At 42.4% G+C, this 24,466-nt stretch overlaps 1 protein-coding gene across 5 annotated transcripts in view; it reads right to left on the bottom strand.

Moving 5' to 3' along the window:
* LOC122924538 (lysine-specific demethylase 2B) overlaps positions 1-24,466 on the bottom strand; it is a 249,850-nt gene that overhangs the window by 151,468 nt on the left and 73,916 nt on the right. For all 5 annotated transcript variants that reach the window (XM_044275743.1, XM_044275744.1, XM_044275746.1 and 2 more), the window contains one exon: positions 13,114-13,207. In XM_044275743.1, the coding sequence (XP_044131678.1) occupies positions 13,114-13,207 (94 nt within the window). The remainder of the gene's footprint in view (positions 1-13,113; positions 13,208-24,466) is intronic.

Genomic DNA, 24,466 nt, shown 5'->3' with positions numbered 1-24,466 from the left:
ATTCATCAAACCCTGTCACCGATCCGAATTCAGACAAGACTGGGTTACGCCATATCGGGGCATATTCTGTAATCCCAGAAACCCATCAAAAGTGTTATATTTGATGATATATGATATTCCGCCAAACTGTATGCATTGTACGTCATATGGGAATTTCTGACCTCCCATCTAATTCCTCTAGTAACATCATTAGATTCCTGCCTTTCAGATGATGTCTAAGAATCTGGCTAGCTATATCCATAGACCCCAACTCTATCCATCCTTTAAAGTGTTGACTTTGGGCCGCCAGAAAGTATACCCATGGATTGGAAACTGCCAGGCCTCCCTCTGTTTTAGAATACTGCAAGGTCTCACATTTTATTCTAGGTTGTCCTTTGCGCCATATCAAGTTAATTTTGTTAAACCTGTCCCTTGGCAGCCAGACCGAGGCGGTATGGAGAACATATAAAAGCTGCGGCATAAATACCATCTTAAGAAGATTCCTCCTCCCCACCACTGACAAGAAAAGTTTACACCAGGCCTTAACTTTATTGCAAAATTAAGTAGTGGAGTAAGATTTCATTCCTCAAAATCCTTAATTTTAGGAGATATGTTAAAGTGAATCTGTCACCTGTTTTGACCATATAAAACCGTTAACATAGCAATGTGCAATAAAGTACCTTCTTGCCTACATGGGTCTTCTTGCTTTTATTCAAATTTTCATTCTTATTAAAAAGCGATTTTAAATGAAGTCTCAAGGTGCCCAGAGGGGCGATATTACTTTGCTCTAGTGCCCAGTAAAGCCCCCCTGCAGTGCCCAGCCGGCCTCCTAAGAAATAAATGTCCTCCCACATACTTGCCGAACGGCGCTGTCCCCTCCACTACGTCATTTAATTTATTCACTGCACGCACCGGCCCTTGCTTCCTCCTCTAGAATCTCTCAGAGGCAACAGCGCTCTGATTACGCCACTGGGCTCGGCGCATGCCCAGTGACACTAGTGAGGCTGTTGCCCTCTGGAGCAGGAGTATCGTGCAGGCGATACTGCGCCTGAGCGGGATTTCGGAGGAGGACAAGAGAGGAGGAAGCAAGGGCCGGTGCGAGCAGTGAATAAATTAAATAATGTAGTGGGGAGGGGGCGGCACCGTAGGCCAAGAGATACTGCATGTATGGAGGACGAACCCACCTTAATCGCAAAGTATTCCTGCAGCGCAGCCTTCACACCCTCCGTTTCTCCTATGTGTGTCAACCAAAAGACGTTAAGTCTCCAGACTCTGGGCCCGGCCTGGCATTCCCCTGACAGGTCCAACTCAACATGCAGTGGTGAGTGGTCTGACAGTGTTCTAGGAAAGTATTCTGACATGTGCACTAATGGGCGCATGAGTGAGTTTGACAGTCCCATATCAATTCTAGAGAGACCCATTAGGTAGATTAACAGCAATAATGCCTTTTTTCCCCTGGATGGGCTTTTCTCCATACATCCGTCATTCCCACTTCTCGTATTAATCTACCAAAAGGGGTTTCCATGCCACTAACTCCTGATGGCACCTTGCATACACCCATTTCTTCATTCACTACTCTATTAAAGTCCCCAACAATCAGTCCCGGGACATCTGGATATTCTGCCAAGAACTCCAACAACTTTCCACCTTGCAGCTTGCAATATGTTGGATGCACAACCAACAGCCTTAGGCCTCATGCACACGAACGTATTTTTTAACGTCCCGCAAAAAGTGGTTCCGTTGTACCGTGATCCGTGCCCGTTTTTTCTTCCGTGGGTCTGCCGTGATTTTTGGAGGATCCACGGACATGAAAGATGAAAAAAAAATCTAAGTCAAGTTTGCCATTGAAATGATAGGAAAAAACGGACACGGATCACGGACACGGATCACGGACACGGATGACAATCTTGTGTGCATCCGTGATTTTCACGGACCCATTGACTTGAATGGGCCCGTGAACCGTTGGCCGCGAAAAAAATAGGACAGGTTATATTTTTTTCACGGCCTCGAAACACAGGTCACGGGCGCGGTGTAAAAACGGTGCACAAGCAGAGTTTTCAACGGCCCCATTGAAAGTCAATGGAGCCGCAGAAAAAAACGGAAAACGGCACAACGGCCACGGGTGCACACAACGGTCGTGTGCATGAGGCCTTAAAGTAAGAATTTGTAAACATCTTTCCGACATCCCATACACCAGAGTGAGGAATGTTTCAGCAGTTAGTCTACACTTCGCAGTTTCTCACCAGGGTTATACCGCAGGTTTCCAGGTTCAGGCACTAGAAAGAGAGTTAATCCTCCTGCGAGAGGTGGGGACTACAAGCGAAAGCTTCTAAATAGGGAGTCCTATTGGATCTTTCGCATGGGTTCTCAAGTTCCAGCAGGATTGAAATCGTAAACATGATTTAATCCTGCATTACTGATCCTTGCTCATAATATATACTTTTAAATGTTATGTTTTTTGATATATCCAGCTTTTTCTATGTGTATCTTTGCTCTCATCCTTACCTGGCACTTGGATAGTAGGCAGAACCTAATTTGTGGGTCCGTTCCTGCGAATCACAATCACCTGTGAGTGCCAGGAAGTTCAGCTATTTAAGAATGTAGCCATTTAGCAACCAACTTGTCATGAATAAGGATCTCTATTAGAGATTATCTGAAACGCGTAGACTTGCTTGCCATGTTGGATTTTTTATTCTGTGTGCTATTGGAATAAAGAACCAAGTCTTTTTTGAAAGCTGGACATCCCGTCTTATTTTCATACAGTTCTAAACTTGGTGCCTTTTCGAAGCACAGTCCGTGCTTCCATCCCAAGACCGCTCAGGTGAGCGCAGCCCTTGGAACTTTTTATTCCTGTAATGTACCTCCGTAAATATTAGCATGCTGATACTGGGGAAAAAACAGCCCCCCACCCTTACCAGTAAAGAAACTAAGATACATTTGGATTTAGCAGTAATACTTTCATAGCATAGGGCTAACAAAAAGAAACTAGCCCAACAGTCTTTGCAGACGACTTCCAGTACTCACGCTCCTCTAGAGAGACGTCCTAGCAACAGGCCAGAGAAGTCCATTCTGAGTCCACAACTGCTACTTTATTAGACTTAACCCCTCACAGTGGGTTTAGATTTTATCCACTCAGTAGGTAAAGGCTTCAGGTGTCCACATTTTGATTCCTCAGTTGTCTTTCATTCTCATCCAACCATTGTAGTGCAGAATCCGGGTCTTCAAAAGAACAGCGTAGATCCTAAAGGTACTACCCGCAGCTTGGCTGGAAACATCATTGAATATTGAATCATTGAGTCTTCTTTTATATCCACAAAGCTAGCCTTTTTCTTCTGTACTTCCGATTAATAATCAGGGAATATAGAGATCTTTATCCCATTGATCGTGATCTCTAGATGGACCCTGGAGTTTTTAGGTATGGTGTCTATGTCGTTGTAATGCAAAATCTTTGCAAGGATCGGATGAGGTGGGCGACCAGGCGGTAACGGTCTAGTAGTAACTCGATGCGCATGCTCAATGGCATATAAAGAAGAGAGGCCTTTATCTTAGAACTTTTCAGCTAGCCATTTTCAACAAATTCAGTGGGATTTAATCCTTCTACCATTTCTGGTACCCCCACAAGCCTAATGTTATTTTGGCGCGACCGGTTTTCTAGGTCATCTGCTTTGGCGTATAGCACTGCTATATCTTTTGCTGTTATTTTGGCTGCTTTCTGAAGCGGTTTAGCGCCATCCTCCAATTCCGACACCCTGCGCTCCACCTCAGTAGTGAGCTCCGCCACTTTATGTAAATCATGACGTATTATAGAAATGTCCTCTTTAAGGCTCACAAATTGTAAATTCAGGCTCTTGATTGTGGAATTGCAGCTTGCTATTGCTGCCATTACATCTTTCAAGGTTGGCTCTGCATTTTCATCCCCCTGACTCTGCTCCTTATGGACTGTGCGATTGTGATTGCTTTAAGCCATCTCTGACCCCTGGTCTGGCTGTTCCTCATTTGAGGACTTTTCATCATCATCTGAGGCAGATTATATCTCCTCTGAACCTCGCCACCTCTCCTGTATCCTCCTTTCAGGTTTATGTGCAAACTTCTCAAGCCGCGCCGGCAAACGTCTGTCCTACTACCCAGCGCCATGTTGGGCCCGTACTTCCTGCTCTGGTTTCAGCGGGGTTTTACCTTTTTTCGGCATGTGGGTGGTTGGGGTAGGTGATCCGGACCTCTGTGTTGTTAGAGGGATCTATAAAGTGGTGTGAAGCAGCGATGCTGGTAGCTGAGACAGGCTGAATATCAGGATCTTGGCCGGAGCTCCTGAGACGCACGTCTCACTCCATGTGCCGTCAGGCCCTGCCCCCCATAGAAGGAGATTTAACAAAACTGGTGTAAAGAAAAATTGACTAGTTGTCCATAGCAACCAATCAGATTCCACCTTTCATTTTTTAGAGCTCCTAAAGATGGAATTTGATTGGCTGCTATGGGAAACTAAGCCAGTTTTTCTTTACACCAGTTTTGATAAATCTTGTCCATAGTGCCTATTGTTAAATCTGGTGAGGGGGAAAAAATGGTATGGCTCTGTTTTTTCAGGGTTTGGACTAGGCCGCTTATTTCGAAGCACTCCAGTATTTTTTTGCTTCCATAGTGCTGAAAAGGCCATTATTAAATAATTACCGTATATTTCGCCCCATAAGACGCATTCCCCCCCCCCCCCCCAAAGTGGAAAAGGGGGAAATGCCCCTGCATCTTATGGGGCAAATCCTAATGAGCGCTTCCATTATGTACTGGAGGACCGGGAAGCAATGAAGGCTCTGTACTCGCCGCTTCCTGGTCCTAAGCTGTCGGCTGTGCACAGCGTCAGGGCGCTCTGTGACCTCACGCTGTGCGTGTAGATCATAGCACAGCCGACGGAGAAGGAGGAAGAAGAGCGCTTGAGCAGAAGCGTGGCGGTGTCCGGAGCGGGAGGGGTGTTTTTTTTATTAAAAAAAAACAAACATGAGGCAATATGGGGCTGCTGGAGGATGATCTGAGGCAATATGGGGCTGCTGGAGGATGATCTGAGGCAATATGGGGCTGCTGGAGAATGATCTGAGGCAATGGGGGTTGCTATGAGACTGTTGGGGGCTGATGAGAGGCATTGGGCTCTTCTCTGATATCTGATTGGGGGTCATTCACATTGGGGTCTCAGCGGAGGTCTTATTAACATTGGGGGTCTGACTGGGGCTGTTAGCTGAGGTCTGATTAACATTGGTCATCTGACCCAAGGTCTAATGAAAAATATATATTTTTCTTATTGTCCTCTAAAATTTTTCTTATTGTCCTCTTATAGGGCGAAAAATACAGTAGATGTGTATACACTTTACTATATGCAGTGTCCTGAAAAAGTATTCATACCCCTTGAACTTTTCCATGTTACACCCACATACTTAAATCTATTTTATTGAGAATTTGTGTGTTTAACCAAAACAAAGTAGCAAGTATTTCTAAAGTGAAAAGAAAATGATACATGGTTTTAATAAACAAAAATCTGAAAAGTGTGGCGTGCATTTGTATTCAGCCCCCTGTATTCTGGTACCCCTAAATAAAATCCAGAGTGACCAACTGCCTTCAGAAGTCACCTAATTAGTAAATAGAGTCCACCTGTGTGTAATGTATTCTCAGTGTGACCACAGCCTTTCTGAGAAGGCCTCAGAGGTTTGTTAGTGAACATTAGTGATCAAGCAGCATCATGAAAACCAAGGAACACATCAGACAGAGAAGTGTAAAGCAGGGCTAGGTTATAAAAAATATCCTAAGCTCTGAACATCTCATGGAGCACTGTTCAATCTATCATCCAAAAATGGAAGGAGTATAGCACAACTGCAAACCTAGCTAGACATGGCCGTCCACCTAAAACTGACAAGAGGCTCATGGTCACTCTGGCTGCAGTGAACCACAGCTCAGGTGGTACAATCTGTCCACAGGACAAATGTTAGTACTCCACAAATCTGGCCTTTATGGAAGAGTGGCAAGAAGAAGCCATTTTGGAAAGCAAGCCATAAGAAGGTGCTCTGGTCAGATGAGACCAAAGTTGAACTTTTTGGCCTAAATGCAAAACGCTATGTATGGCATAAAACTAGCACTACATCCTGAGCACACCATCCCCACGTGAAACATGGTGGTGGCAGCATCAGGTTGCGGGGATGCTTTTCTTCAGCAGGGACAGGGAAGCTGGTCAGAGTTGATGGGAAGCTGGATGGAGCTAAATATAGGGCAGTCCTAGAGGAAAACCTGTTAGAGGCTGCAAAAGATTTGAGACTGGGAAGAAGGTTCACCTTTCAGTTAGACAATGGCCCTAAACATATAGCCAGAGCTACAATGGAATAGTTTAGATCAAAGCATATTCATGTGTTAGAATGGCCCAGTCAAAGTCCAGACCTAAATCCCACTGAGAATATGTGGAAAGAATAAAAAAAATTCTGTTCACAGACACTTTCCATCCGATTTAACCGAGCTTGAGCTATTTTGCAATGCAGAATGGGCAAAAAATGACATGACGCACTTTCCAGATTTAAAAACCATGTATCATTTTCTTTTCACTTCATACATACTGTACCTGCTACTTAGCGTTGGTCTATCACATAAAATCCTAATAAAATAAAATTTAAAATTTGTGGGTGTAACGTGAAAAAATTTGAAAAAGTTCAAGGGGTATGAATACTTTTTCAAGGCACTATCTCTGCCTCCAGGTCCTTTAGATAGGAGAGACTTTATATCTTTACTAGAATACAGGGATATACAGAAGAACATTGAGGACAGAAAAGGGAGGGTACTGAGAGCTGCCAGGATGAATCTAATTAGTGATGTCATCCTGAAGTCAGCCACAGGGGAGAGACAGAGTTCCTGTTTACACATTGGAGCAAGGAGTCTTGAGATCACATGACCAGGTTCCCAAAATGTAAAGGTCCAAAATGTATGGATATAAACGTACGGGTATAACAAATTGCACTGCTAAAATACTTGGGGTGATTTAACAATATATGAAAAAAAAAAAAAAAAAGTGTTTCTTTAAGGCCCCATGCACACGGCCGTGTGCGGGCCGTGGAACCGAGGCCTGGATCCCTCCTGAGAGCAGGAGCGCACGGCGTCACTGGTTGCTATGACGCCGTGCGCTCCCTGCTGCCGGCACAGTACAGTAACACACTAGTATAGATCATACCAGTGTATTACTGTACTGTGCCGACAGCAGGGAGCGCATGGCGTCATAGCAACCAGTGACGCCGTGCACTCCTGCTCTCAGGAGGGATCCAGGCCGCGGTTCCACGGCCGTGTGCATGGGGCCTAAGGGTAATATTAATGCTAAAGAATACACAGACATTTAACGCACCTGGCACTTTCAAGTTTGAGGAAGACCCTTCACAAAAGTGAGGACTATAAAGACATGGGTATAAAAGCTTGGTGTGAAGGAACCTGAGTGAGCTGCACAAAGCCATGACCTCAACCCCAGCAAACACGTTTAGGAAGAACTGTAATATGCTTGTGAACCAGACCTTCTAGTTAGCCATCACTAATGCTCTTTTGGTTGAATGGGGCCCAAACCATATTACAGATCACTGTTTTGCAATATGATGTTCAAGAAGCTCACAGAGTCATGAAGGTCAGGTGTCCACATACTTTTGGCTATATAGTGTATATACAATGTTAAGGAATATTAGGTCATGAAAGAATAACTTTTCTGTATATAGAAGTATATTCAATCACATTCAATCTGTTATGTCACTCCTATAAGGGTTATTACACGCAGTGCAACATGCCACGCTGCCCTGCGACAGCCAATGGACACGTGATTTTACCGCACAATTGTGCAGTCAATGGCATGGCCTATGTCACATTTGCAATATTTTGATGCATATTTTTCCATAATTTTTGGATTTTTATTTTTTTACAAAACAACCAGAAAGCCAAGCAAAATTGGCACACGATTCATTTAGTGTCTGTATTGGGCTGAGTTCACACCAGTGTTCAGCCTTTCCGTTCTCCTGCTCAGTTATAGGAGCAGGAGAATGGAAAGGACGGATTGGGCACATAACTGAGGCGAGCGGAGCCTACGGACCCCATAGACTATAATGGGGTCCGTTAGGTTTACGCTCAGATGATGATTTTGGAGCGGAGACTAAAGTACTGCATGCAGGACCAAAGCTGTGGTCCTGGAAACAGCGGGGAGTAACTGGTGAGTACCGTATACCTTAGTTTTTATTACATTTAGACTTCATGTACATGACCACAAACAATGGATCTGTGAAATACAGATATCTTCTGTGTAATTTGTGCATTTTTCTCACTCCCATTTTGCGGACTGAAATACAGACACAATTCTGCGCTTGAAGCCTAAGGCTAGTTTCACACTAGTGTTCGGCTGTCCGCTCGTGAGCTCCGTTTGAAGGGGCTCACGAGCGGACCCGAACGCTTCCGTCCAGCCCTGATGCAGTCTGAATGGATGCGGATCCGCTCAGACTGCATCAGTCTGGCGGCGTTCAGCCTCCGCTCCGCTCAGCAGGCGGACACCTGAACGCTGCTTGCAGCGTTCGGGTGTCCGCCTGGCCGTGCGGATCCGTCCAGACTTACAATGCAAGTCAATAGGACGGATCCGTTTGAAGATGCCACAATACGGCTCAATCTTCAAACGGATCTGTCCCCTATTGACTTTCAATGTAAAAGTCTGGACGGATCCGCTCAGGCTAATTTCACACTTAGCCATTTTTTGCCAATATAATGCAGACGGATCCGTTCTGAACGGAGCCACCGTCTGCATTAATATGAGCGGATCCGTTCAGAACGGATCCGATCGAACGCTAGTGTGAAAGTAGCCTTATTTTGTAAGAGCATACATACAAACCCTTCACAACTTTACCGCTTCCCACTCAGCGTCATAATAGTACCCAGCTTTAAGTAGGTGGTAAGTGCTCAGAAACATGCTATTATGGCATTGTGATAGCCCAGGAGCTGTGCCTTCGCCATCACTTAATGTTGCTAGTTGTATAACAGTATCTTACAAAAGTGAGTACACCCCTCACATTTATGTTAATATTTTATTATATCTTTTCATGGGACAACACTGAAGATCTGACACTTTGATACAATGTAAAGTAGTCAGTGTACAGCTGGTATAACAGTTAAAATTTGGTGCGCCCTCAAAATACACAGCTATTAATTTCTAAACCGCTGGCAACAAAAGTGAGTGCACCCCTAAGTGAAAATGGCCAAATTGTGCCCAAATTGTCAATATTTCTTGCGGCCACCATTATTTCCCAGCACTGCCTTAACTCTCTTGGGCATAGAGTTCACTAGACCTTCACAGGTTGCTACTGGAATCCTCATGCACTTCTCCATGGTGACATTACGGAGCTGATTGATGTAAGAGACCTGGTGCTTCTCCACCTTCCGTTTGAGAAGACCGCATCTTATAAGGAGGAGCTGAGCCGATTGATATATAGATGTATGGGAAAAGATTCACTATAACCTGTATTACATTAATTAAAACTCCTGCTCATTCTGGGCTTTGAAGTCAAGGAGGCGTCCTATCAGTGATTGACAGCTGTGTATACACAGTCATAGAGGGAAGGCTGTCAGTCACTGATAGGACCGACTCCTGGACAGCAAAGCCCAGAATGAGGAGGAACTTAAATGAATGAAATACAACTAATAATGTATAATTTCATGGGAAAAGATTCAATCTGCTCAGCTCCTCCTGCTTTATAACATGCTGACTGCAGATTACTTTACATTTTCACGGTGACAGGTTCCCTTTAGGGTACATGCACACGTTCAAGATACATGTGTGGAGAATCTGCACAGAAATCCGCAGGTGTTTGCAGACAAATCCGTGCGGTCAAACCGTGCACTAATTGGTGCGGATTTGCATGCAGATTTTACTAAGTGAATGAAGAAAATACGGTCAGGAAAAATAAAATAAATTGACATGCCACGAATTTTAAAATCCGCACTGCAAATCAAAATCCGCGCGGAAAAAAAATCCGAATCGTGTGCATTGAAAATTTTAAATTCCCATAGTATACAATGTACATGACCTACAGTGCGGATTTTTCACACGCAAATCCGCACGCAATCCTGATCGTGTGCATTTAGTCTTAAAGTACCCTAAATTACAGATGCACTGCAGTATTATATGAGGGATCATATCCTAATATAAACATGAAAAGAACAGTCAAAAATAACGCCTTTTTTGTTTACAAACATCTCTATGTATATAAAAAACATATATACATAATGGATATCTATCATGATGACCCATACAATAAAATCACAGTAATTATCTCGTAGATGAAAAGCAAAAATTGTTGTTTTTTAAATTGTTGTTTTTTTCTGTTCATTTAACATTTAAGGACATTTCTATTTTTTTCAGGAACGGAATTGCAGACCCGGAAGTGCGGGTCCGCTATTCCGTATCCGGGCAGCACATCGTGCTGCCCCACAGGAATAAATGGGTCTGGAATTCCGTTCCGCAAAATGCGGAACAAAATGGCGGACGTGTGAACAGGGCCTAAGGCCGGGTTCACATCACTGTTTGGTTTTCAGTTCTTCTGATCTATAAAAATAAACGGACCATGTATTTTAGGCATCTGTTATGCTCAGTTATGCACAATTTGCATCCATTTTAGCCATTTCCATCTGCGATCCATTATCTTAGTGTAGGACTTTTTTTCCCCCATCTAAGTATTTTTTTCAGCTAAAATAATGGATATCAGATGGAAATAGCTAAAACTGCTACAAAATGTGCAAAATTGAGCATAATGGATGCCTAAAATACTGGATCCGTTTTTATGTTTATTTTTCTGTTCTTCTGACGCATCAGAACGGAAAATTGTGATGTGAACCCCGTGAAAAAAACAAGCCCTTTTGCAGCTCTGTCGGCAAAAGAGGTTCTTGGACTTTCAATGTGGCAACACAAAAACAAATGAAGCTACTTTCACATTGCCGTTTTTGTTTCCCTTTGCAAGATCAGTTTCAGGGCTCTCACAAGCGGTCCAAAACGGATTAGTTTTGCCCTAATGCATTCTGAATGGATAAGGATCCGCTCAGAGCATATCAGTTTGCCTCCGTTCCGTCTCCATTCCGCTTTGGAGGCGTCCATCTGACAAAACTGAGCCAAACGGATCCGTCCTGACACACAATGTAAGTCAACGGGGACGGATCCGTTTTCACTGACACAATAGAAAACTGATCCGTGTCCCATTGACTTTCAATGGTGTTCAAGACGGATCCGTTTTGACAATGTTAAAGATAATACAAACTGATCCGTTCTGAACAGATGCATGAGACTTTTAATCTCTCTCCGTTTCCTGTCCCAATAGTGGGCGGGGAGACATCCGCCATGTGGTGCTGTCATGGAGGACGTCCTAGAAAACAGCATTGCTCCCTGTGCTACACCTCATACACACAACTGTATTTTGGATCAGTGTGCAATCCACATTTCGCAGAAAGACAGCACATAGATGTCATCCATGTGAAGTTCACATACGTGTCCGTTCTGCAAAATATAGAACATGTCATATTCTGCAAAAATATAGAACATGTCCTACTCTTGTCCATATTACAGACAATAGTAGTAGTAGTTTCTAGTAATGGAAGTGAAAAAATGGTGTATGGCACACGGAAGGTGTCCAAATTTTCAGGATCCACGGTTTGCGGACCACAATACGGACAATAGTGCATGAGGCCTAACTTCCATTCACACTGAGACGGGAAAAACCCTTAAAATGAACTGAGTAAGCCCACTGAGGAGGCCCCCAATATGGATGGTGATACGAATGGGATTTTATAACCCCCTCCCCCCCTTTCCCTTGATGGTTTGAACATTTATTCTGAAGTACTGATGTGATATTTTGTCAAACATTGTCATCTTTATGTGCATTATTGCTACGTTTATTATTGATAACTTTATTGTTTAGACTTGTGTGGATCTTTTCTTGATACTGGACATATAACAAGGGAGGCTACAACACTTCTCATAGTGGCTTTTTTAGTTTATTTTTAAATTTGCCACCAAGCCAATGGTACTTGTAAAGCTCCTGGGCTCTCTTCAAAGGACTTCCAGTTGCCATTTGTCAACTTCTGCATGGACTGGGTCACCTGAACCACCGCACCCAATGTCTGACCTCCTCGGTGATGCAAGTGGCATGTCACTATTAAATTACGTGCCTCTTGGAGGGGGGGGGGGGGGGCACCACCGCTGAGGCCAGTCACGGATTGCAGCGGAGCATATGAACCAGTCTGTGCAGAAGTTGACAGACGGGGACCGGAAGTCCAGTGAAGAGAGCCAGTATATGTAGCCAATAACCACATGTCAAAACACACACAGTGTTAACATAAATTGCCGCGGTTTTTAACCGTGCAACAAGAACAAGTGAAGCAAATAAAAACCATGGGGGAGATTTATCAAGATCAACGCAGGATTAGTCATAAATTAGGAGCATCCTCCAGTATTCTGTGCACCTAAACAGAAATCTACAACAGCTCAGAGCTGGCTTAGATTTCTGGCTTCATTTGCGCATAAAAGAAGATAAAATTAGTCAAGACTGCTGGTTCACTCACTCCTCCGTCCTGCCCTTGCCACTCCCCTTTACCCCTTTTAAAAAAAAAAAAAAAAAAAAAAAAAGAAGTTTCGAATGAGGCGTAAAAACCAGGAAATGCGACTTTTTTTTTTAAATCACAGTTAAAAAGTTGCGCTACTTTTGAGGTGCAGAGGAGATGACATATCTCCCCCTATGTGCTTCACATGTACTTAATGCATGGCCAAAAACCATGGCAATTTGTGGTAAAGCATAGGCGTCTACTCCTGCTTGGCACAAATTGCTTAGAGACCTAGCAATCTCTGCCAGGCAATGTAGTATGTGTGTATTTAACCAATAAGTCCAGAGGGGTGAGCCATTTTACACACAGCATAAGCTAAATTACAGCAGTTCAGGGGAGCTATAAGGGCATTAGATCTATAGGAGACCTGATTGATATGAAAACATATCTGGTGATAAATGAATGATAAGCTAGCAAGTTATCAATTTATTCATATAGGTATATTAATAATCCCTCATAAAATGTCTTCTGCTTCTATCATCAAACAGGACAATACACGTATCATAGACTTGCCTTTCCACCGCGTAAAACATGGTACCAAACAGACGTCCCTCCAAAATCAATATGAAAGTCTGTGAAACAGCCCTTGACGCTCATCAAACAATACCTGTAAAATATGTTCTGTTAAAGCTCAACAAGAAGTAAGCAGGGTTTTTGTCACATTATATATAGTTGTTTTAAATGGCAGTATTTTCTACAGTTTCTCTTGTACGGAAAATTTCACATCTGTCACTGACTATTGTAGGTTGCTAAAAAAAAAAACAAAAAAAAAAAACAAAAAAAAAAAAAAACCTTCAGACCACCCAATAAACTACAGTAATGCTTGTATAGCAGCACAACCGGCAGTATGATGAATAGATGAGGACTAGTCATGTCTATGCATCACCCAGCAGGTGAACTGCAGCGAGTATAAAGATAAAAAATTGCTGATTGAACACGGCTTCCTTTTTTATGCAATAATGTAGTTTTTAGAAGTGGTCCAAATTCCCTTTAAAGTATGATGCAGTCCTTCAGGGCAGTCTCTGAGTTAATACTTATTTTGTAAAAGGCAGGGAAACTATTAAAATAATTAAAAAATATATCTACTTACAATTCTGAGTCAGAGCTCAGAGGCTCCCTGCCACTGCAGGCATGACTTGCCTGTATACTGCACATGACTACTGCAGGCAACCACTGGCCTCAACAAGATATGGCACAAGACCAATCATCTGCAGTACATGGGAACAGCACAGCTGCAGTCATGAAAACCAATCCCGGGTGGAAGGATTAGAGCAGCGGGATTTAGAACGTCAAAGTTATATATACATTTTTCATATCAGAACCTGGATCTAAATACTTTTGAAATTGCATGTAATTAAAAATTTAGGATAGCCACTGAGTTATTCAATAACATGTACCCGTTTAGCGCTACCTGCTGTCTGTTTTCCTCAACGTTCTGACCCCCTTTCTGAGGTGGACATCCATGCTCAGTTTCTTTGTTTAACTGCCGCCAGCTCTATCTTCTGTTATGTGAGCAAGGGCACACCCCCTAAGATGCCAGCTTGGAAGACAAGTGGCAGGGCAATTGGAGCAATGAATGGGGAGATATCTGGATCCATGTGAGGTACAGGGCCGGTTACAGTTTTGGTAGAGAAAGGTCGTCATGTACTATTTGATGTCCGATTTCCATATTTTTTTTACATTAATCATGGGATAACCCATTAAAAAATAATTCAGACAATCCCTCTGATATTATTTGGCGATATTCTGCATTTAACAACATTTCATTTTAATCTACATGAAAATTTTAGTTACTCCAAACTGGAGGGGAGAGGAGGGGAGAGGAGAGAGGAGAGGAGAAAGAAGCAGGAGTCCTTTTTGTAACCCACTTTTGACATTGGTTAAAAAAAAGCCACAAAAAGCTGTGTGTGACATTACCCTAAGAAAACCATGTGCAAATAAAACTGTAGGAAGTTCGTACTGAATTTTCCTCACATGTTGAGCCCTCCAAAATTCAATTTTTCCACAAAATTAGACTGCTGTAATTTCCTCTAATGCAAGTCACGATAGTAAGCTCTGCACAGTGCACAGACATGGAGCATGCTTTTTTTTTTTTTTTTTTTTGCACCTATTTTTTATTGGTGCAATTTTTGTGGTATGTACGTCTTTTTGATCACCGTTATTCAATTTCTTTAGGTGGGGACAAGAGGACAAAAACTATTGTGAATCGTGTGTTCACCGTGCAGGAATATTTTTTTTATATTTTAATAGTTAAGACATTTCAGAAGCGGCAATACCTAATATTTATATGTAAAATTGGGGGAAAATATATTGGTGTTTTTTAATATATATTTTTTTAATTGTTCTCACTTTTTTTTTTTCTTTTTTACTAATATCCCCCATAGGGAGAACTATGCTCAGGATGGAGATTGCCATGACAGTCATGGATTGCTTCAGCAGCGTCCAGGCTGCCATGGCAAACGCATCCCTGTGCATTCACTCACAGGTGCCGCGATCAGCATTGATCACGGCACCTGAGGGGGTTAAATGACTTGTCAGTGCAGACTGGTGTTGGCTGTATGATACAGCTGGCATCCGCCGCATATGGAGCAGGCCCGCAGCAAAGACACACTCCATACATCCCCTCACGAATTGTGATGTACTTGTACATGAAGGGCTACAACTGGTTTCTCAACATTTGACTTCTACATTACAGATTTAAAACTATAAATTGATGTTCAAAAAGGTATAAAAGGCCATCAACCTGAGGCCACCGGAAATGCATTATGGAAAACCAGGGATGGTTAAAGAACTACTGAATTACTGAAGAAAAAAAAAAAAAAAAAAAGAAACGTAAAGCAATAGATCACCAAGGAAAAACACCAGATCATGATACATTGCTGATGTTTTATGTGGATAGAGCAGTTATGCTTACAAAAGGAATCAAAAGAACACCCATGGGTGCCATAACATGTAACAGTAATATTAAGACACATGAGCCTTTTTGAAAGAATTCTAATAAAAAAATTATATACATGATCTAAACAGAGAAATGTAATATTTAATATTGGAACAACCATTTTAACCCCAAAAAATATTTTACGGGCATTTTTCTATTTTTACCATACACTATTTACTTATTTTGGTTTTACATTTTATATATTTTTCATTTTAATATATTTTCATTTTTTTTTTTCACTTGGATTGTTACATTATTATTTATTTTCGCAGTTATCGTTCACACATTAGTAATCACGCTCATTGATTATCACTTAAGGAATGCACAGTCTTATTCCATCATGTAATTTGTGGTACTCACATATTTGTGTATTTTTATGTTATCATTTTTACCATTTTCATATAAACATGTGTATTATTACTCTCATAAATGGTATTAGAGCATTACAGAATGTTTGTTCATGAAGTTCCATTCAGAGTGTTATTATGCCAGGCCTGCGCTATTACTTACTAGATGCCGCTGACATTTATCCCATAATTATCGTGGGACTTGCCAGCGACATCATGTGAGTGGACGCATCAAGTCACACATATGCGGCCCGCTTTATATGTGTTCACATATTGTATGGTCCAGGTGTGTATTAATTAGTGATATTTGCATCGAGCATTATGATTGGATATTGGGAGTATTTATTGTCCTGCAGTGATGATGCCACCCCCAAAAGAAGGTTTGCCGAAACGCACGTCAGGGTTGGCGCCATCCCGGAGGAGGCACACTATGGGTAATTGATCCTGCCTTGTAATCTGTAGCACAGTTTGTAATTGCACTTGCACTATATATTTTTCTATTTAATGTTGGAGCAGCATGAATCAGTACCATTGTGCCGCCGCCCCCCCCGCCTCCCCCTCCGAGGTCAGACAGGGGGACTCCAGTGCTTGGCGTCCCCTGCCAGCACTGCGATTGGCTGAAACAAAGCTCCAGCCAATTGAGTAAAAAATACATTTAGTGTTAAGCAGAAATCAATTTTAGTGTAGATTTTTTCACGCACATAATATATGTGTGCGTGCAAGAGTGTGTCTTGCCAGAACACACACAGTTGCAAGAAAAAGTATGTGAACCCATTGGAATTATATGGATTTCTGCACAAATTGGTCAAAAAAATGTGATCTAATCTTCATCTAAGTCACAACAATAGACAATCACAGTCTGCTTAAACTAATAACAAACAAAGAATTAAATGTTACCATGTTTTTATTGAACACACCATGTAAACATTCACAGTGCAGGTGGAAAAAGTATGTGAACCCTTGGATTTAATAACTGGTTGAACCTCCTTTGGCAGCAATAACTTCAACCAAACGTTTCCTGTAGTTGCAGATCAGATGTGCGCAACGGTCAGGAGTAATTCTTGACCATTCCTCTTTTCAGCAATATTCTTGGGAAGTCTGGTGTGAATCGCTTTTTTGAGGCCATGCCACAGCATCTCAATCGGGTTGCGGTCAGGACTCTGACTGGGCCACTCCAGAAGGCGTATTTTCTTCTGTTTAGGCCATTCTGTTCTTGATTTACTTCTATGCTTTGGTTTGTTGTCCTGTTGCAACACCCATCTTCTGTTGAATTTCAGCAGGTGGACAGATGGCCTTAAAGAGGACCTATCACCGATTATTACACTGTGAACTAAGAATACAGACATGGAGAGCGGCGCCCGGGGATCTCACTGCACTTACTATTATCCCGGGGCGCGGCTCCGTTCTCCTGCTATGTCCTCCGATATCTCCGGTCACAAAGTTATGGTAGGTGGAGTCTGCCCTTGTTCTTCTGTAGCGCTGGCCAATCGCATTGCAGAGCTCATAGCCTGGGAGAAAATAACCTCCCAGGCTGTGAGCTCTGCACTGCGATTGGCCAGCGCTAGAGCAGTACAAGGGCAGACTCCGCCTACTATAACTTAGTGACTGAAATCTCCGCCTACTATAACTTAGTGGCCGGAGATACCGGAGGGCATAGCCGGAGAAGAACGGAGCGGCGTCCGGGGATAATAGTAAGTGCAGTGAGATCCCCGGGCGCCGCTCTACATGTCTGTATACTTAGTTCACAGTGTAAAAATCGTTGAAAGGTCCTCTTTAAGTTCTCGTGCAAAATGTCTTGATGAACTTGGAAATTCATTTTTCCTTCGATGATAGAAATACATCCAGGCCCTGATGCAGCAAAGCAGCCCAAACCATGATGCCCCCACCACCATACTTCACAGTTGGGATGAGGTTTTCTTCCAAACAACTCAACTTTGGTTTCATCTGTCCACAGAATATTTTGCCAGTACTGCTGTGGAACATCCAGGTGCTCTTGTGCAAACTAAACGTGCAGCAATGTTATTTTTGGACAATGGCTTACTCTTTGGTATCCTCCCATGAAATCCATTCTTGTTTAGTGTTTTACTTATCGTAGATTCGCTAACAGGGATGTTAGCATATGCCAGAGACTTTTGTAAGTCTTTAGCTGACACTCTAGGATTCTTCTTCACCTCATTGAGTAGTCTGCGCTGTGCTCTTGCAGTCATCTTTACAGGACGGCCACTCCTAGGGAGAGTAGCAGCAGTGCTGAACTTTCTCCATTTATAGACAATTTGTCTTACCATGGACTGATGAACAGCAAGGATTTTGGAAATACTTTTATAACCCTTTCCAGCTTTATGCAAGTCAACAATTCTTAATTGTAGGTTTTCTGAGAGCTCTTTTGTGCGAGGCATCATTCACATCAGGCAATGCTTCTTGTGAAAAGCAAACCCAGAACTGGTGTGTGTTTTTTATAGGGTAGGGCAGCTGTAACCAACACCTGCAATCTCATCTCATTGATTGGACTCCAGTTGGCTGACACCTCACACCAATTAGCTCTTGGAGAGGTCATTAGTCTAGGGTTTCACATACTTTTTCCACCTGCAATGTGAATGTTTACATGGTGTGTTCAATAAAAACATGGTAACATTTAATTCTTTGTGTATTATTAGTTTAAGCAGACTGTGATTGTCTATTTCGTTACATTTCGATTAATAACAAAAAAAGTAAAAATGTCAGCAGCAATGAAATACCACCAAATGAAAGCTCTATTAGTGAGAAGAAGAGGAGGTAAAATTCATTTGGGTGGTAAGTTGCATGACCGAGCAATAAACAGTGAAAATAGTGTAGTGCAGAAGTGTAAAAAGTGGCCTGGTCATTAAGGGTGTTTCAGCTAGGGGGGTTGAAGTGGTTAAAGAAGTGCTCCAGGAATTATTATTATTTTTATATAGAGTTCCAACTCAACCGTACTATTCTAGCAGCATTTCACTATTTGTTTCAGTGGCATCCATACATCTTGCTCCAATTGATTACAGGTAACATTATCTTTTGATCCCCAGTCTCACCACCAAGTCGAAAGGTAGTCAGTCTCCCTTGTATTTGGGACTTACTACATCATTAGCTATTAAATCTCTTCTCTCTCTGCATCCATACCCTATTCTTGTTCATATTGCAGACAAGAATAGTTATTTCTAGTAATAGGAGTGAGAAAAAGAAGAGTGCACAAAGGTGGTATCCATATTTTGGGGATCCATGATTTGCGGACTGCAATATTTGCGCGCAGTCATGTGCATGGGGCCTTAAAAAAGGGGTTGTCTCTTCAGTAAGTGGCATTTATAATGTAGAGAAAGTTAATACAAGCCACTTACTAATGTATTGCGATTGTCCATATTGCTTCCTTTGCTGGCCAGATTCATTTTTCTATCACATTATACACTGCTTGTTTGAATGGTTACAGACCACCCTGCAATCCATCAGTGGTGGTCGTGCTTCCACAACATAGGGAAAAGCAATAGCCTATGTGTGGAAAAGTAAATCCAGCCAGCAAAGGAAATATGGATAATAACAATATATAAGTGCCTTGTATTAACTTTCTCTGCATGACAAATGCCACTTACTGAAGTGAGACATCCCCTTTAAGTGGAGGTTTGACGGAACTTTAATAGCTCTTCCATCACTATGCACATGCAGTCTGTAATGTTGCATTTGATAGAGTATGCCACATTCATAAGGAATGGATCAGATAAAACAAAAACTTTATGAAATCAGAGGCATATGATGATATAGCAGGGCCTATAGAAGTCTATAGGCACTATATAATGTGGCTGTGTGCACAAAGCCTCAGAGAATGTGCAAAAAGCCTCAAATGTCCTCTGGGAATGGGAACAGAGAAGATCTTGAATTGCTGGAAGACCAAACATTTCTGGCATATCCTATCCATCTGCAATAAATGCCTATAGTCAGAAAATCCCATTCATTTCACCAGTTCCGATGTCATATTAATATAAAAATATATATCTGCCCATGTCTAACCACATTTGTACATCTCTTGCTCCTCTGCTGGGTTACAACCACCGAACAAAAACACTGCATGGTTGCTTCATGCAGCACACTGTAAAACTACAAGTAAATCACATGACATAATAAAATTACTGTCAATGCAGAGAGAAAAAGACAGCAATATGCTGCATTTGATGGCAGAACAGTGTTTTATGGAAGACGCACACAGCGATTTTTGTATGCAATTACACAGACATATTAAATTTAATTGGAAAATCTGCAGAATCCCAATGCACATCCTACCTGAGATGGAAATGCTAAAGATCAAACAGTTCTGTCCTAACGATTGGAAAATCACTTATTGCGTGACGGGAGAAGAAAACTCATTTCTAAAGAATGAATGTTTCCAAACACAGCGGCAGCTATACATAAATTCTTTATTTCTCATGCAAAGCTAAAAAGATTAAGTCACCGGCTTTCATCAATCACTCTCAATTATCTAGGATGCAAGAACAGCCGAATACTTGTACCCTCCACAACACAAGCCAGTAAATTAACACAGTGAGGATTAGCCCTCTGGAGCCTCCATTACCTCTTTGCAGCAGATTGGTCACAAATGCCTTGGAAAGAATCCACTTAGCTGTGGCTTCACCCACCTCCTCCCCATGCACACGAAGATGAAAGATGTCAGCAAAATGCAGACACGTGCATGGTCTCTGGAAACAAGAGGCTGGCGCAAATCAGAGACACCTCCAGTACATCAGCGCTGGCTGCCTAGCAACCACATTCAGAACGGGAATTGATTAAATGATACGCAATGCTGTCAGAAAGACAGTATTAGATGTTCTAAGCATTTATGTCTCTCTGCATACCACAGATATGGACCGTACACAGTGGACTGCGAGAGACCCAAAACTCCAAATGGAAAATTATTGCCCTTTACAAGAAGGTCATTAAAACATATTGTTCTTTTGAGTTTTTTTTTTTTTGTTGTTGTTGAGGGAACCTGTCAGCACACTTTTCCAAAACTGAGCCAGCTCCACATGTGACTGGGATCAGAGATGACTGGAATCAGAGTTATTTAACCCCTCAGATGTCACAGGCATTAGCAATCATGGCATATAAGCAGTTAGAAGGAGCTCCCTCTGTCCTCGATTCGGCAAAATCTTGGGATTCCAATCAATTGTGAAGGCTCTCAGGCCTGCCATAGCAAACTGACTGTTAAGCTGTGCCTGCATCAGGGCTTAAAAAGGTAGCCAGTAAAAATGCCATAGACTACAATAGTATAACAATGTATGGTATAAGACAGAGGTAGGCAACCTCCGGCTCCCAGCTGTTGTGAAACTACAACTCCCAGTATGCATACTTGCTCTGCTCTTCTAAGAACTCTCATAGAAATGAATGGAGCATGCTGGGAATTGTAGTTTCACAACAGCTGGGAACCAGAGGTTGCCTACCCCTGGTATAAGAGATCATAAGAATGCATAGTCAAGTCCCCAAAGGGAACTAAAAATGACATTGAGAAAAAAAAAAGTTAAACCCACAATGTCTACAAACTCTAAGGCCCCTTTCACACGGGCGAGTTTTCCGTGCGGGTGCGATGCGTGCGGTGAACGCACTGCACCCGCACTGAATCCTGACCCATTCATTTCTATGGGGCTGTGCACACGAGCGGTGATTTTCACGCATCACTTGTGCGTTGCGTGAAAATCGCAGCATGCTCCTCTTTGTGCGTTTTTCACGTAACGCAGGCCCCATAGAAATGAATGGGGTTGCGTGAAAATCGCATGCATCCGCAAGCAAGTGCGGATGCGGTGCGATTTTCACGCATGGGTTCTAGGTGACAGTCCATTCACTGTATTATTTTCCCTTATAACATGGTTATAAGGGAAAATAATAGCATTCTGAATACAGAATGCATAGTATAATAGTGCTGGAAGGGTTAAAAATAATAAAAAATGTTAACTCACCTTCTCCTCTTGTTAGCGTAGATCCCGGTCTGTTCTTTAGCTGTGGGCTAAAGGACCTTTGATGACGTCAGATCACATGCTCCATCACCATGGTGATGGACCATGTGATTGGAGCATGTGATCTGACGTCACCTCAGGTCATTCAGTCCACAGCTAAAGAACAGACCGGGATCTACGCTAACAAGAGGAGAAGGTGAGTTAACTTTTTTATTATTTTTAACCCTTCCAGCACTATTATACTAAGCATTCTGTATTCAGAATGCTATTATTTTCCCTTATAACCATGTTATAAGGGAAAATAATACAATCTTCAGAACATCAATCCCAAGCCCGAACTTCTGTGAAGAAGTTCGGGTCTGGGTACCAAACATGCGCGATTTTTCTCACGCGAGTGCAAAACGCATGACAATGTTTTGCACTCGCGCAGAAAAATCATGCATTTTCCCGCAACGCACCCGGCTCTTATCCGGGCAAAAAACATGACGCCCGTGTGAAAGGGGCCTAAATCACCCACATTGTCACGCATGGTGAAATGGTTTTGGTTACCTCATCCACCCCACACAAAAAAATTAACACAAAAAGAGAAAATATATCTGATAAATGGGGTTACTTTAAAAGATAAACTTTTAATAGTCAATGGTTAAAAAAATAGGCCCAATAGTTTGACTTAAAACTACAAACATCAGTAGTCATGCGCCACCAAATGATGTAAAATGGTAGAAGATAAAAGGCAAGTGTGAGGTATAAACACTCGCTGAGAGGGTGAGTTTGCGAAACATAGGGATACAAATAAAGAGGGAGACAGATGCTGGGTCTCTTCCCCTAATTTATCCCTAGGCTCTAACTCAACGTTAAACCCTCTCTGTGTGTCCCTTGCAAGCAGTAACAGTGACTGCCCAGCTTCATCAGAATACAAAGGTATCACTCAACAGAGAACACACAACTCGTACAAACAGTTGAAACAGTCCCGACACAGTCAGCCAGGTCATTAGGGGACCAGTATACACACACAAGAATACACAGATGTGCACAATGGACGCAGCGCTTCCAAGTATGCTGGAGCCGGCCAGGAATAGACAGTATTGGGGTCCATTCACATGTCCGCAAAATGGATGTGGAACGGGTGCAGACCCATTCATTTTCAATGGGGCCAGAATGTGCTGTCCGCATCCACATTTGCGGATCCGCACTTCCGCATCCGTGCTTCCGTTTCCGCAAAAAAATAGAACATGTCCTATTCTTGTCCGCAATTGCGGACAAGAACAGGCATATTCTATTAGTGCCGGCAATGTGCGGTCCGCAAAATGCGGAACGCACATTGCCGCTTTCCGTGTTTTGCGGATCCGTGGCTCCGTGTATCCACAAAAAACATTGCTGACGTGTGACTGGAGCCTTATAGGTAACACTAATACTTCTCTTTCGATGTGCACCAGTTCATGGTCCGCTCCTCCTGCGTATGGCAGCGAGTGCCCGTGCTAGCGTTCTTTTAAAGCAGCACAGGCTTTAGTAAGTCTGCCCCCACAATCACATGGTCCAGGTCACACAGGTCGTGACGTCACTGGTCACGAGTTCCCCGCGTCACAGAGGAGAGTCACATGATCGGGACTCACACTGGAGGTGTGTCAGTGTTGCACAATGTCCATTCCCTTCCGTTAAAAAGGGGCAAGTTTGACAGCGGAAAGGGGCGGAGGTATGGAAGTAGGGGATTAAGGAGGTGGGCTAGCTCGAGTGCCCCAAACATCCATACACAGTGGCGTTATTAGCCAAGCAGGGTGCATCACTCCTAAAGAATCTCAGGAGGCGCTACCAAGGTATTTAAATAACAGGTTCAATGGACAGACACAATTCAAGGAAATTAGGTGAACAGATATATTCAACCCCAAATGATAAATCTAGTGCAGTAGATATAGCTAATCAATAGGAGGCACAGTAAAGACCAGATGTGTGGGTCTCTAGTTAGCCATTCGACCCTACTGCAAGTATAAAAACACAAAAGTCAAGTCCCCGCGTAAAGTGTAAAAGAGCAATAATATTTTAAGTGTAAAAAAGCAATAACCATTTTAATAATTTTTTTCCAGTTACAAAGCAAGGGTTAACAGCCAAACCAAACTCAATATTTATGGCCCTGATTCTGTAGTTTACAGAAAAACCCCATATGTGGTCGTAAACCGCTGTACGGGCACACGGCAGGGCGCAGAAGGAAAGGAATGCCATACGGTTTTTGGAAGGCAGGTTTTGCTGGACTTTTTTTTTTTTTTTTTACACCATGTCCCATTTGAAGCCTTCCTGATGCACCCCTAGAGTAGAAACTCCAAAAAAAGTTACCCCATTTTAGAGACTACAGGATAGGGTAGCAGTTTTGTTGGTACTAGTTTAGGGTACATATGCTCTATATTACACTTTTTGTGAGGCAAGGTAACAAGAAATAGCAGTTTTGGCACAGTTTTTATTATTTGTTATTTACAACATACATCTGACAGGTTAGATCATGTGATATTTTTATAGACCAGGCTGTCACTGATGCGGCGATACCTAATATGTATACCTTTTTTTTTTTTATTTATGTAAGTTTTACACAATGATTTCTTTCTGGAAACAAACAAAAAAAAAAAAAATCATGTTTTAGTGTT

Source organism: Bufo gargarizans, chromosome 1 (assembly GCF_014858855.1).
Source record: "Bufo gargarizans isolate SCDJY-AF-19 chromosome 1, ASM1485885v1, whole genome shotgun sequence".
NCBI classification, from domain to species: domain Eukaryota; kingdom Metazoa; phylum Chordata; class Amphibia; order Anura; family Bufonidae; genus Bufo; species Bufo gargarizans.
The sequence above is the reverse complement of the archived record's forward strand: the minus strand, read 5'-3'. Positions and strand labels throughout refer to the sequence as shown.